The sequence below is a fragment of the Elephantulus edwardii genome, unplaced genomic scaffold (assembly GCF_000299155.1).
Source record: "Elephantulus edwardii isolate Elephantulus edwardi_28Jun2011 unplaced genomic scaffold, EleEdw1.0 scaffold00015, whole genome shotgun sequence".
Lineage (NCBI taxonomy): Eukaryota > Metazoa > Chordata > Mammalia > Macroscelidea > Macroscelididae > Elephantulus > Elephantulus edwardii.
Genome location: NW_006399765.1, coordinates 6,438,910 through 6,450,798, shown reverse-complemented (window position 1 = coordinate 6,450,798; position 11,889 = coordinate 6,438,910). Strand labels below are relative to the sequence as shown.

Here is an 11,889-nt window from a genome sequence, read left to right as displayed (position 1 = left end):
ATTTTTGTGTGAGTGTACCGTCAAATCAGATCTGACTGGTACAGGAGGAGATTGTCCCTCCTTCCCCGGCAGAGCATCTGATGGATTCGAACCGTGAGCTTCTGGGATTGTGGTTGCAGCTCCTTGCCACTAGGCCACCAGAGCTCCCCCATAATTTAAAAATTTTAAAAAAATAAAAAAAAGAGACAGATTTAAATTAAACCCTACATTAACATAACAAAGAAAACTCATTCCTAAATGAGAAGATAACCACCGGTATGGGGATTTGGTTTCTAGTACAAGTTTCTGTAATACATTTTTGTGTATGTGGGAGCTCTAGTGTCTTAGTGGTAAGGAACTGTGCTGTCAACACAAAGGTGCATAGTTCAAATCCTTCAGATATTCCCTGGGAAAAAGATGAGCAATCTTCTCCAGTGCAATTAATTGTCTCTGAAAACCTGCTGGAAAGTCAGTTAAGGTCGACAGCACTACATAGGGGACACAAATAAATCCACAACACTCTCACCTAATGGCTGAATGGCAGGAGGAGCACTGACACTCTGGCCTGTGGGATCAGGAACTGCTCCTTGGCCATCCAACAATGACTGGACAGCCAGGACGGTCTGATTGTCCATCCCTGAAAAAAGAAATGCAGTCTGGTTGGAAGACAGGTCTCATTCTCTGCCCTATGATCCAGTTCCTAATATGCATTCTCTCCTATCAAGATTTTTGGTTGGAAAAAAATGACACATGAACAGTTAGGAAAACTCAATTCTGACCAACAGGATGCGAGTAGAGCTGTTGTGTAGCAGTTTCTGGTAAGCTGTCTTAAAAAGCTTCAGGGTACATGATTCTCCTCTTAGCCTCAGTGTACATTTTGCTTCATGCAATAAGCATAGAATATCAGGAATCTGAATCATCATTCCAGACCATGAAGAACCATGGCCACCCTGTAGAGACTAGAGAGCAAAAAACGGGAAAGATCCTGGACCACTAGGAACCTTACAGAACACAGCCCTCCTGGGAGCCCTGGGCTGCCTTCCTCTGGACTTCCATGAGGGAATTAATTTCTGATCTGCTTAAGCCACTGCTACCTTGGCCTTCTCTCTTACACACAGTGGAATCTAATAATAACAGATACAGTCCTTTCAGAAATCATGCTACCAAGTCTTCCTCATACCCACATACCCCACAAGTCTGTTTGTCCTTGCTTTCTCTGTTATCCAAGATTTGCTTGTCTCCATAAGTAGCATGATGTGATCTGTGGTTGGAAGACTCTTGAGAAGCTCCCTTCTTTTCTATTTTCCCATCAGTCATCATTGTCAAGGATCACAATAACACACTGTCCAGCCACGTCACAAGCCTCCTCACATCCTAGATATCTTCTTCCCAGTGAACACACAGGGAGCTCTGGTGGCTTAATGGTGAGGAGTTGCGCTATCAACTCAAAGATAGGCAGTTCAAATCCACCAGAGAAAGATGTACAATCCTCCTGTGTATCTTACTGTCTCTGAAAACTGCTGGAGGGTCAGCTACGAGTCACTTCCAGCTCAATGGTACACAGCAACATGCCTTCCATTCACTCTCCCACAACTAACATTCTGTCTCTCACTTCACAAGACATTTCCTTAGCCTCCTGCCATGAGAAACCGCTGCTCACAAACCAGCCCCTATCCCCATACTCTGCCTGCAACTTCTCCTTCTCATCAGTAAGAAGCTTGGGTCTCATCAGCACAGACATGCTCAGGACTATTTCACTCTTCCTCAAGCCTATGTTCGCATTTTTCTTCTTTTCAACACAAAACATCCCATGAGGGTCATTTATAGCCCCTCTTTCCTTTGCCTACCTCCTAATCTCCCCCACCCCACATTCCACATCATTCCACCGAAGTCGCTTTCTCTTACCAGACTGAGGTGGAGAGTTCAAACCACCAACTTTCAGTTAACAATTGAATGTTCAATCACTGTGCCACTAGAGCTCCTTTACAAGTTATTCAGTTAAACTAAAGTTGCTAATTCAGTAGTGGCCCTTCAGAGGACAGTAAGCTGTGCCATAGGTTTCTCAGGGCTGTGATCTTTACAGAAGCAGAATGCCACATCTTTCCACAGAGGAGGAGGTGAGTTCCAACCTCTGGCCTTTCGGTTGGCAGCCCAGTATTTAACTACTTTGTTGTTGTGTACTATCAAGTTGGAACCGATCCAAAGCTGACCCTCCAGCGGATTTTCAGAGGCAGAAGTCGCACAGGAGATTGCCCATCCTTTTCCCATGAAGCAGCTGGCGGAATCAAACTGTGTGCCTTCGGGATTGAAGTGCAGATTCTTACCACTAGGCCACCAGAGTTCTTGTTGTTGTTGTTGTTATGTGCCATCGAGTCACTTGGAACTCACAGCAACCCTATATACAACAGCTCTGAATCCTGCTCTATCCTGAGCCAATCTTACTGTCTGACACCTCTACCCCCATTACCCCAGTCACTGAGCCAATCTATCTCACCCAGGATCTTCCTCTCTTATACTATCTCTCCACCCTCTCAAGCATGATGTCCGTCTTCAAAGACTGGTCCCTCCTTACAACATACCCAAAGTATGTAGAGAGAGCCTCAGAATCCTTGTCTCCAAGAAGCAGCCCAGTTTCACTGTCTCAGGAAGAACCTGTTAGTTCTCCTAGCAGTCCATGGTATATTCAAAACTCAAGCACCACAGCTCAATCACTAAAGCAAACAAACAAAACAACTCAATGCCCTAAAGTAAAAACTGACTCATATCTAATCCTCCAGTGGGCTACTGGAAGCTTTAAATCATATGACAGATTGTTCATCTTTCTCTCGTGGAGCCAATGGTGGATTCAAATAACCAAAGTAGTGCAACTCCCTATGGACTAGGCCACCAAAGCTAAGTCACTGTTGCTAAGCATCAGAGTCAACTACTATCATAGCAACCCTACAAACAACAGATCTGAACTTATCCCTATCCTGCACCATCCTCACAATCTCCATCATATTCAAACTAATTGTATTCATTATGGTCTTCCTCTCCACTGCTGATCCCTTATCTTTCCCAGGATGATGTCTTTTCCCAAGGACTGGCCTCTCCTGATAACACACGCTAAGTATGGAGACAAAATTTCACAATTGGGGTGTCAGAACCCTTGAAAATTGGCTTTTCTAGCCATTATGTTAGCCCCCATTTGGGGGGGGGCATGGTCTCCAGCTACCTTATCTGTGGACACATGGTCTTACAAATCATCAACAGTTATGGGACCAACATAAGAGAACACTTTCCACACTGTCAGTGATGGTGGGGGATGAACTGTATTGACACTGTGAGAGACAGTGGTGGAGAAAGGGTGAAGAGACTATGGCACTGCTGTGAGGAGACTGTGGCAAGGTGTAACCAGAGGAACCCTGGAGATGGAGCCACAGTTAAACATTTTGCTTGCTGGATGAGTGAATGAAACACTGACTTGTTACTGCTCTGAAATATAGTTTACAGGCCTAACTGAAGAAAGTAGAGGTTTATTTGTACTGCTGAACTAATCCTAGACTTTCACTTATTGACTGAGAAGCTGTTTGAATTAATTGAGGAATTGTGTCTTGCTGTAATATGGCTTGGAATTGCTGGACTAAAAATTTGCTGGATGACTAAGGAAACCAGAGGTGCATTTATGCTGTTGACTTGAACCTGGACTTTCAGTAGCTGAGGATTTGTGCCTTGTTAACCTGGCTTGGGAGTGATAAAATGAAAGGACTTGCAAATGAGATATGCTTTGCCTCTCCCACTCCCCAACCTATTTCCCTAATAAACCCCACAACTGTGAGTAAAGTCTGTGAGTCAATTTGCAACACACATTGGACCCAATGATTTGTAGAAATAGGAGCAGGAGCATGTGAGGTGGCATGTCTGACTATGTAGCTATTTGTTCAGTACTATGGATGTAACTGATGGGAACAGTTCCCCTTTATGAAGCAGGCAGAAGTCACACTCGGCCACCTCCATGTTGTATCTAATCCTTTTACAACAATCTTGCCATTAAAGAGCACTCTGGTTGTACTTCTTCCAACATAAGTATGTCCATGCTTTTGGAAGCCCAGTTATAGTCCATATTCTTTGTCAATACAACAATTCAAAAGCATTGATTCTTCTCTGGTCTTCCTTAGTCACTGTCCAACTTTCAGAAGCATAGGAAGCAACTGAAAGTATCATGGCTTGCATCAGATGCACCTTCGTCTTTAAACTGACATCTTAGCTCTTTAGCATATTAAGGAGGTCCTTGTCAGATTTCCTCAATACAACACATATTTTGTTATTTTTTATTTTGGAATTTTTTTATAAATTTTATAATTTTAATGAACATTTCCAGAGATTTTGGATTTCCACTCATTCATTGTTGCATTTTTCTTCCTGCCCCACCTCAGTTCACTCTTCTCTTTAAAAAGTGAAAGAAAAATTCCTTCATTGATATACACTGCCCCCCCAAGTACGCTCCACTATGCAGCCTTCATTCTGGACTCTTGTGATAACCATGATACCCTATCATATATCGCTATTAAACTGTTCTCTCCCTCATCTGTTTCAATGCAGTATACATAACTTATCCAATTTTTCTCAGTCTCACCCCAACCCTGATGTCAGTCCCATTCTACAACAGTGGCACTATGCAATATTTGTCCTTTTGTGACTGAGATATTTCACTCAGCATAATGTCCTCTAGGGGTCACCCATTTTGAATATTATTGCATGAGTTCCTTGTTTTTCAATGCTGCATAGTATTCCATTGTGTGAATATACCTAGTATTCCACTGTGTGAATATACCAGAGCTTCTCTATCCATTCGTTTGTTGATGGGCACTTAGGTTGTTTCCAACTCTTTGCTATTGTGAACAAAGCCACAATAAACATAGGTGTGCATATATCTGCCTGGGTGGCAGTTATGGTTTCTTTAGGGTATATTCCCATTAGAGGAACTGCTGGGTCAAATGGTATTTCTATTTGCAACTTTTTGAGAAAGCGCCATACAGCCTTCCATAGTGGTTGCACCATTTTACACTGCCACAAACAGTGAATAAGGGTTCCAGTTTCTCTGCAACCCCATGAGCATCTGTTGTTCGCTCTCTGTTAAATTTTGCTATTCTTACTAGAGTGAGATGATATCTCATAGTTGTTTTAATTTGCATCTCTCTAAGAGCTTTGTTATTTTTGACTGCTGCTACTGTGGGTGTTGAAAACCTGACAATTCAATCTTTTGGGGAAATGTGAATTAAAACCACTTCATACCCTCTAGAGGGTAAATGGAAAAAGGTGTTGACTAGCGTGTGGGGCAGGAGAAGGATGGACAATCTCCTCTCGTGCAATCTCCTGCCTCTGAAAACCTGCTAGAGGGTCGGTTCCAAATCCATAGCACACAATAACAACAAGAGTGTGGGAGATTTAGTGTTAAGGAGTTGTACTGACAACCCAAAGGAATGTGGTTCGAATCCACCAGCTGCTCTGTGGGAGAAAGATGAGCAATCTCCTCTCTTGTGAAATATTGCCTCCGAAAGCCCACTGGACGGTCAGCTACGGGTCAGTTCCAACTGGACAGCAAACAACAGAAATAGAGAGACAAGCACAAGGGAAAGACATTAAGAGATATTGACTGAACTACAGTGAGGGGGGTTTAGTTTTTAGCTTCTGGAAGCTGAGAAACACTGGAAATGAGCAGTTGTGATGATTATACAACATGGTGGATGCAATTAATGCCTTTGAATAATATACTTAAAGTGGCTAAAATATTATGCAGACTAAATCATAAAAGAGCAAATATTATATTACTTTACTAATGTAAAAAGACAAGAAAAGATAAATGTATAGAGGCTTTTTTTTTTATTAGGGGACAGTACGAACGCAGTCCCCCACTACCACAAATTATGCAGTCAAGTTTCCCACATTGGGGAAATCGCAGGGGTCAGCACATTCGGAGTACAATGGATAAGCCTCACCCTGGGAAAACCACCTTCGTGATCATGGTATCTCCCCTGCCAGGTAAGTATTAGAGGCTAAATTTATGAGTGGATACCAGGGTGGAAGCCAGACAGTAAGGGGAAGGGATCACATAAAAAAAGAAGAAATTAAGGGTAGAGTCACACAGCCAGTTACTGTAATTACTGGCAATAAGTTCCACACTTACATAATGAGCCCCTGAAACTGATAAACCAAGTAGTTGCAGAAGGATTAAAAGTGGAAGGCAAAACCTCTTAAACCTCATCACAGCCCTAATAAAATGCAAGCAGAGTTTCCCTGGACAGTGGTCTGTAATCCTTTTATCGTATTAAAATAATAGGGAAGAGAAGGGAGCTGAGAGAATGGACTCTGAGTACCACCTAGTAAGACACAGTAAGAATGGATGTATCCTTTTTGCCGAGACACATGGAGGTCTCCATGGGTCAAGGACTTTTTTTCTTTACAACTGACAAAGCAGGCCTTTCTCTAAAGCTAGCACTGAATATGTACTTCTACCATAGATGTGTTACAATAGGAAAATCTGCTGTCAAGGATCTCACCAAAGTGCTAAAGAAGAAGGCTATTAAAGACTAAGGTACACCTGATCCAAATTGGGATGCTTTCAATTGCTTTATATGGACCTTAAAGTTGAATACTGAATAAGAATGGCAGAAAAACTGATGCCTTTGAATTATGTTGGTGAAGAGTAGTGAATAACCCAAGGACTGCCAAAAGAGCAGATAGGTCTGGGAGAAGATAATAATGGAATCTGGCTTTGATGTGGTCACCTAGCATTTTTCTACATAAGCTGATTTTTTACAAAAATGACCTGGTCTCTGGAACCTAACAATGTGAGGAAGTCCTTGATGGATGTAATTATATGTGAATCTACATTTATGTAAAATTTAAAAGTTCCATTTTTAAAAAATGTGGTCTATGTAGAAAAGGTGTCATCCCTCACTCCTAAGTTTGGACCTCTTTCAGGGCTCCTCAACAAGAAAAGGGCACCACTGTTCACCCAGTCATAGCCCCTGAAGTCCGTCTTAATTCTCTACTCAGCTATTCCAACTCCCTCATTTCTAGTCCTTCACCAAATGTAATCCTTCAGTAATCTGAGATGCCTATTCTGCATCTCCAGTCTTTCTCACATTCATGTTGTCTCTCCATCCTCACAGCTGTGCCCCTGGCTCAGGTCACCTCAGTTCTCAGCTGGACTGCAGCTACAGCCTCCTCACTTCCCTCCCCACGGCCTTTCCGGCTCCCTCCAGTCTGTTTCCTAGCAGCCGGGTGAACTTTATAAAACATACATCAGATTATATCATTCCCCTGCAGGAAACCCTTCCTTAGCTCCATGATTCCATGGTAAAATGCAGAAGCCTCATCAAATCTGTGGATCCCTGATCTGTCACTGTTCACCCTCATCAAACGCTCGTGAACACTAGCAGAACTTTCTCCCCATAAGCTCTGCCCAAGTTACTCAAATCTTCTTTTTAAAAAAATTTTATTATTTTTTGTGTATATACCGTCAAATTTGATCTGACCGGTAGAGGAGGAGATTGTCCCTCAGGCAGAGCATCTGGTGGATTTGAACTGTGTACCTCTGGGATTGTAGCACAGCTTCTTGCCACTAGGCCACCAGAGCTCCCTTAAATCTTCTTCTTTTGGTCACTATGACTCCCACAGCCCTGCTCCCCCTTTCCCAAGCATAAGGAACATTCTACTGTCCTGGGAACTGATTTTTCTTTTTAGTTGCATTACTCAATACACAAATTTTGTAGGGGGAAAACCTCATATAGAAAGTCTAGAGTGTATAAAGATAATCTGTCCTCATGTCCTTCTGCTGTCCCCCTCAGAGGGACCACTGACCCTTGCCTCTCATGTCCCACCCCACTCCTTTGCTTACTTTCTTTATAGCATCACCTGATGCTGTATTTTATTGTTTATCTTTGTTATAATTCTATAGTAGTCTTCTTCTTTCATACTTACAGATAACAGAAAAATCGATGTATTTGAATTATGGTGTTAGAGTATGGAATATACCATGGACTGCGAAAACAAATCTGTATTGTATGAAGTGCAACCAGAGTGCTCCTTAGAAGCAAGGATTGTGAATCTTCGTCTCATTTGGGGCTTCTTTTCAGAGAGAAACATCACGCTGGAAAAGGTGGAGGGTCAGCAAAAGAGAGGCAGACCCTCAAGGAGAGGGATTAGCACAGTGACTACAGTAATGACCTTGAGCATGACCGATCATGAGGATGGTGCAGGATGGCTGTGTTGATCATAGGGTCACTATGAGTCATAGTCAATTTGATGGTTCCTAACAAGAACATAACTGTAGAATTCTTTTTTAAAAAAAATTTTTTGTTATTATTGTGTGTGTGTGTGTACTGTCAAATCGGATCTGACTGGTACAGGAGGAGATTGTCCCTCCTCCAGCAGAGCATCTGGTGGATTCGAACCAGACTGTAGAATTCTTAAGACTCCTGAAGGGCACAAAGAAAGATGGGAGCTCTGGTGGCGTAACTCGTAGTGTGTTACCCTACTAACCAATAAAATAACTAAGGCAGTCTGAATATAGCTAATAGATGCTCAGCAAGAAAAAGCTAGTCTCTTACTGTTAAGATTTTCAGCACCAGAAACCTGGTGAAGGGTTGCTATGAATCCTCCCAATTACATACAATGCTTTTTAAGGGGTTCGGGGGATTTTTGAGACAAATCAGAGAGTTAGTGGTTCAATTCCACTCGGAAAACAGGTCTCGCAATCTGCTTCCAAAAGGTCACACAGCCTTGAATACCTCAAGGAACAGAGTTCTAATCTACAAACATGAATCTGAATCAACTACAGAGTGTTGGTTTGGGTTTTGGAATGTTTCTGCTTTATCTTTTTCTCTCTCCCTCCTCAGGCTGTATGCTTGGCTCACAAACAGGGGCCGTCCCCTATTTCATACGGAGAACTCCATTTCCCAAGAAATAAAGAGATGAGATTTCCCAGGGAGTTGCTGGACTCAAGGACTCAGCCACATGGACTCAAGGACTCAGCCACAAAATGTCTGTTCAGTCCACGTTTTATTTGCACGTTCATAATCTGTGTGTACTCATCACAGTTCCAAGAACGTTCTGTGTCTGTATTAGGGCCCCCAGGGACGGCTCTGTACCATGCCCCTCAAACCCGTAAGGCTACCTGCCTTCTTCCCTGAAGGCCAGCAGGTGCTGAGGTGCTCGAGGAACAGAACCTCATCTCAGAGTCTCGCAGAGACAACCAATTGGAGCCCTGTGTATGCCGGTTTGGGTGGAGAGCATCCGTGTCCTGTCCGAGGGCTGGTGGCCGGGACACGGATCTGTTTCCAGGTTTGAATTTAAAGGTACCCATCTAATTATGAAGTATAAATATGGTGCTCAGTGGAGGTTCACCGAAGTCTGGCGGTCGGGCGCAGGTGCTCCGACCACCACCAACCCCGCTCCCGCCTTCCCGCCCAACAGCTGATCCTGTATCACCACCCAGATCAGGGTAACCCTTGTAGGCCCCCAACCCCAGGGAAGGGCCTTCAATGGCAAGGGCCTTCAACCGCCGGGCTGTTCCTTGCCCCGCCCCCCTAGGATGTCCCTCCCACTCCCCCAAGCCCCCTGTCCCTCCAGCCCCCAGCCCCACCCCCAGCTCCCGGCCGAGGCCTCTAGGCGGCGGCTGTTCCGGTCTCGGAGTCCCACGCGGGGCCTCGGCTCCCAGCGCTGTTCCGAAGTCGTTCCCCCCCTCCGCCGCGCCTCGGTTCCCAGGGCTGTTCCAGGCCCGTTGTATACCCCCCGCCGGCTGCTGCTCCCGCGGCTGTTCCCGTCCACCCTCCTCCCACCCCGCGGCTGTTCCGGCCCCGGCGCCCTCCGCCCCGCGGCCACCGCGTGCCCAGGGCCCGGCGCTGAGAGGACGCGGCGGGAGGGGCGCGGCGTGGAACAGCCGCCTCTCCCGACCCCGTTGCTGCTCACCCTCCAGGGCTTCGAAGATTGCCTGCGCCATCTTGGAGTTGCCACCGTCGCCGCCACAGGAGCCGAAGCGGGGCTACACGAGCATTGTGGGAGACGCGGCGGCGGCGGCGGCGAGTCATGACCGCCAGGGGGCGCCCAGGATCCGCCGCCGCGACCCCCGCCCGGGAAATCCAATTACAATCCAGTTACCGCATCCTTGGGATATTCACCAGCCCCAGTTTGGTGGCCTGGTCACTGGGGGCATGTAGGCGCTTATCCCTGCCCCACTCAGACCCTCAGTTTCCCCTGCCCCCATTCCGACGGCACATTGTATACTTTAACCCGCTTCTCTGGATCTCCATCTCCGATTCACAGGACCTGAACCCCCTGCAGCTGTGTGAAAGTGACTCCCTATTCTTCACTGCTCATGATACTCTCAACTATGTACCCCAAGCCTATCACACACACTCGCTCCCAAGTTGGCAATAGACTCCTTTCTCATCAGAATGGCCCAAATGTCACAAGGACCCTCAATTCTACCTAATACAGGACTTCTCTCAACTGTGCAACACTGATTCCTATTCATGTCTTGGGTTCCCCATCCTCTGTCCTGCAATAGCCCCATCTTCTCCATATCTCCTGTGTGACTCCCATCTCTGCCCCCTCTTAACCCCCATCATTATCTCTCACGGATTTCTTGTTACATAAACCATCATGCACATTGTAAGATCTTCAAATTTCTATCTATATAGACCTCCTATCCTCGCCTCTCTGGGACCCTATTTCTGCCACATGAACTCTCCCAAGACCCATCCCAGCTTCACAGGCACCATATTTGGTTTCATAGAGGAATTCTCTCGGGGAACAGAGCCTTTCATCGTTTTTCTCCCATCAGCTTCTCATTGAAGGCTACTCTGCACCAGATTTCACGAGAACTGGAAGAATGTATTGGGTCCAATTAAAGAAGTTGGGCATAGAGGGAGCAGATGGTAAAACTTTATTTCCCCTATACTTATAAACATCAAATATTTTAGAAAATAATTCTAAAATGTGGTAAGTAGTTTCAAAGAAGTTTATTTGGGGGACAAGAAAGAATTGGGAGCTGAAGGAGGGACCAAAGAGGTGTTAACAGTCATGAATCTCTCCTATAATCATGGTTACAGCATCACATCTGGACTATCAAAGATTTAACTCTAAATGTTCCCATTGTTTTTAATTTAATAATCATTTTAACCTCAACTAGTGCAGTTCACAAATCACAATGTGCTCTTCTGGCCCTGTGAGTAGAGAGTTGTACTGCCAACTCAAAGATGAGTGGTTCAAATCCACCAGTGGCTTCAAGGGAGAAAGATAAGCAATCATCTCCTTCTTTGCTATTTATTGGCTCCGAGAACCTACTGGACAGTTATCAATGAGTCAGTTCTGACTTGATGGTACTGAGAGAGAGTGATTGAAACTGGCATTGCCAGCCCAAAGCCAAACCACTCCAGTGGTTCAAATCTACTGGCAGCTCCAAGGGAGAAAGATGGGAAAACTTCCTTGTCATTTACAGCCTCTGAAAGCCTGCTGAAGGGTCAGCTATGAATAGATTCAGTAAAGAGAAAGTTTTATTTTCATTAAATGAATATGTAACACCTAGTGAGTGGAGAGTTGTGCTGCCAACCCAAAGGCATGTGGTTGGAATCTACCAGCTACTCCCTAGGAGAAAGATGGGCAGTCTCCTCCCATGCAATTTACAACCTCTAAAAGCCCGCTGGAGGATCAGCTATGAGTTTGTTCCAATTGTTCCAACTCAGCAACAACTTTCTCAGGGATTCCTCAAAACTCAGAGAACTTGAGGTTTTTTAAATTAAGAAGATTTTAATTTTTGACTCATGTACTTTTAACTTGTTAGTTAAATTTGTGTCTTCTAGGCTGCAACAGTTCCATGATACATCTTCAAGGATATGAACATGTACAGCTAAGCACAATTGATAA

At 44.7% G+C, this 11,889-nt stretch overlaps 1 protein-coding gene across 2 annotated transcripts in view; it reads right to left on the bottom strand.

Moving 5' to 3' along the window:
• ZNF341 (zinc finger protein 341) overlaps nt 1-10,107 on the bottom strand; it is a 67,705-nt gene extending 57,598 nt beyond the window's left edge. For both annotated transcript variants that reach the window (XM_006881451.1, XM_006881452.1), the window contains exons 1-2: nt 9,934-10,107; nt 506-616 (exon numbers count right to left, since the gene is read on the bottom strand). In XM_006881451.1, the coding sequence (XP_006881513.1) occupies nt 506-616; nt 9,934-9,964 (142 nt within the window). In that variant the 5' untranslated portion in view covers nt 9,965-10,107. The remainder of the gene's footprint in view (nt 1-505; nt 617-9,933) is intronic.
• Nucleotides 10,108-11,889: the final 1,782 nt, after the last annotated feature.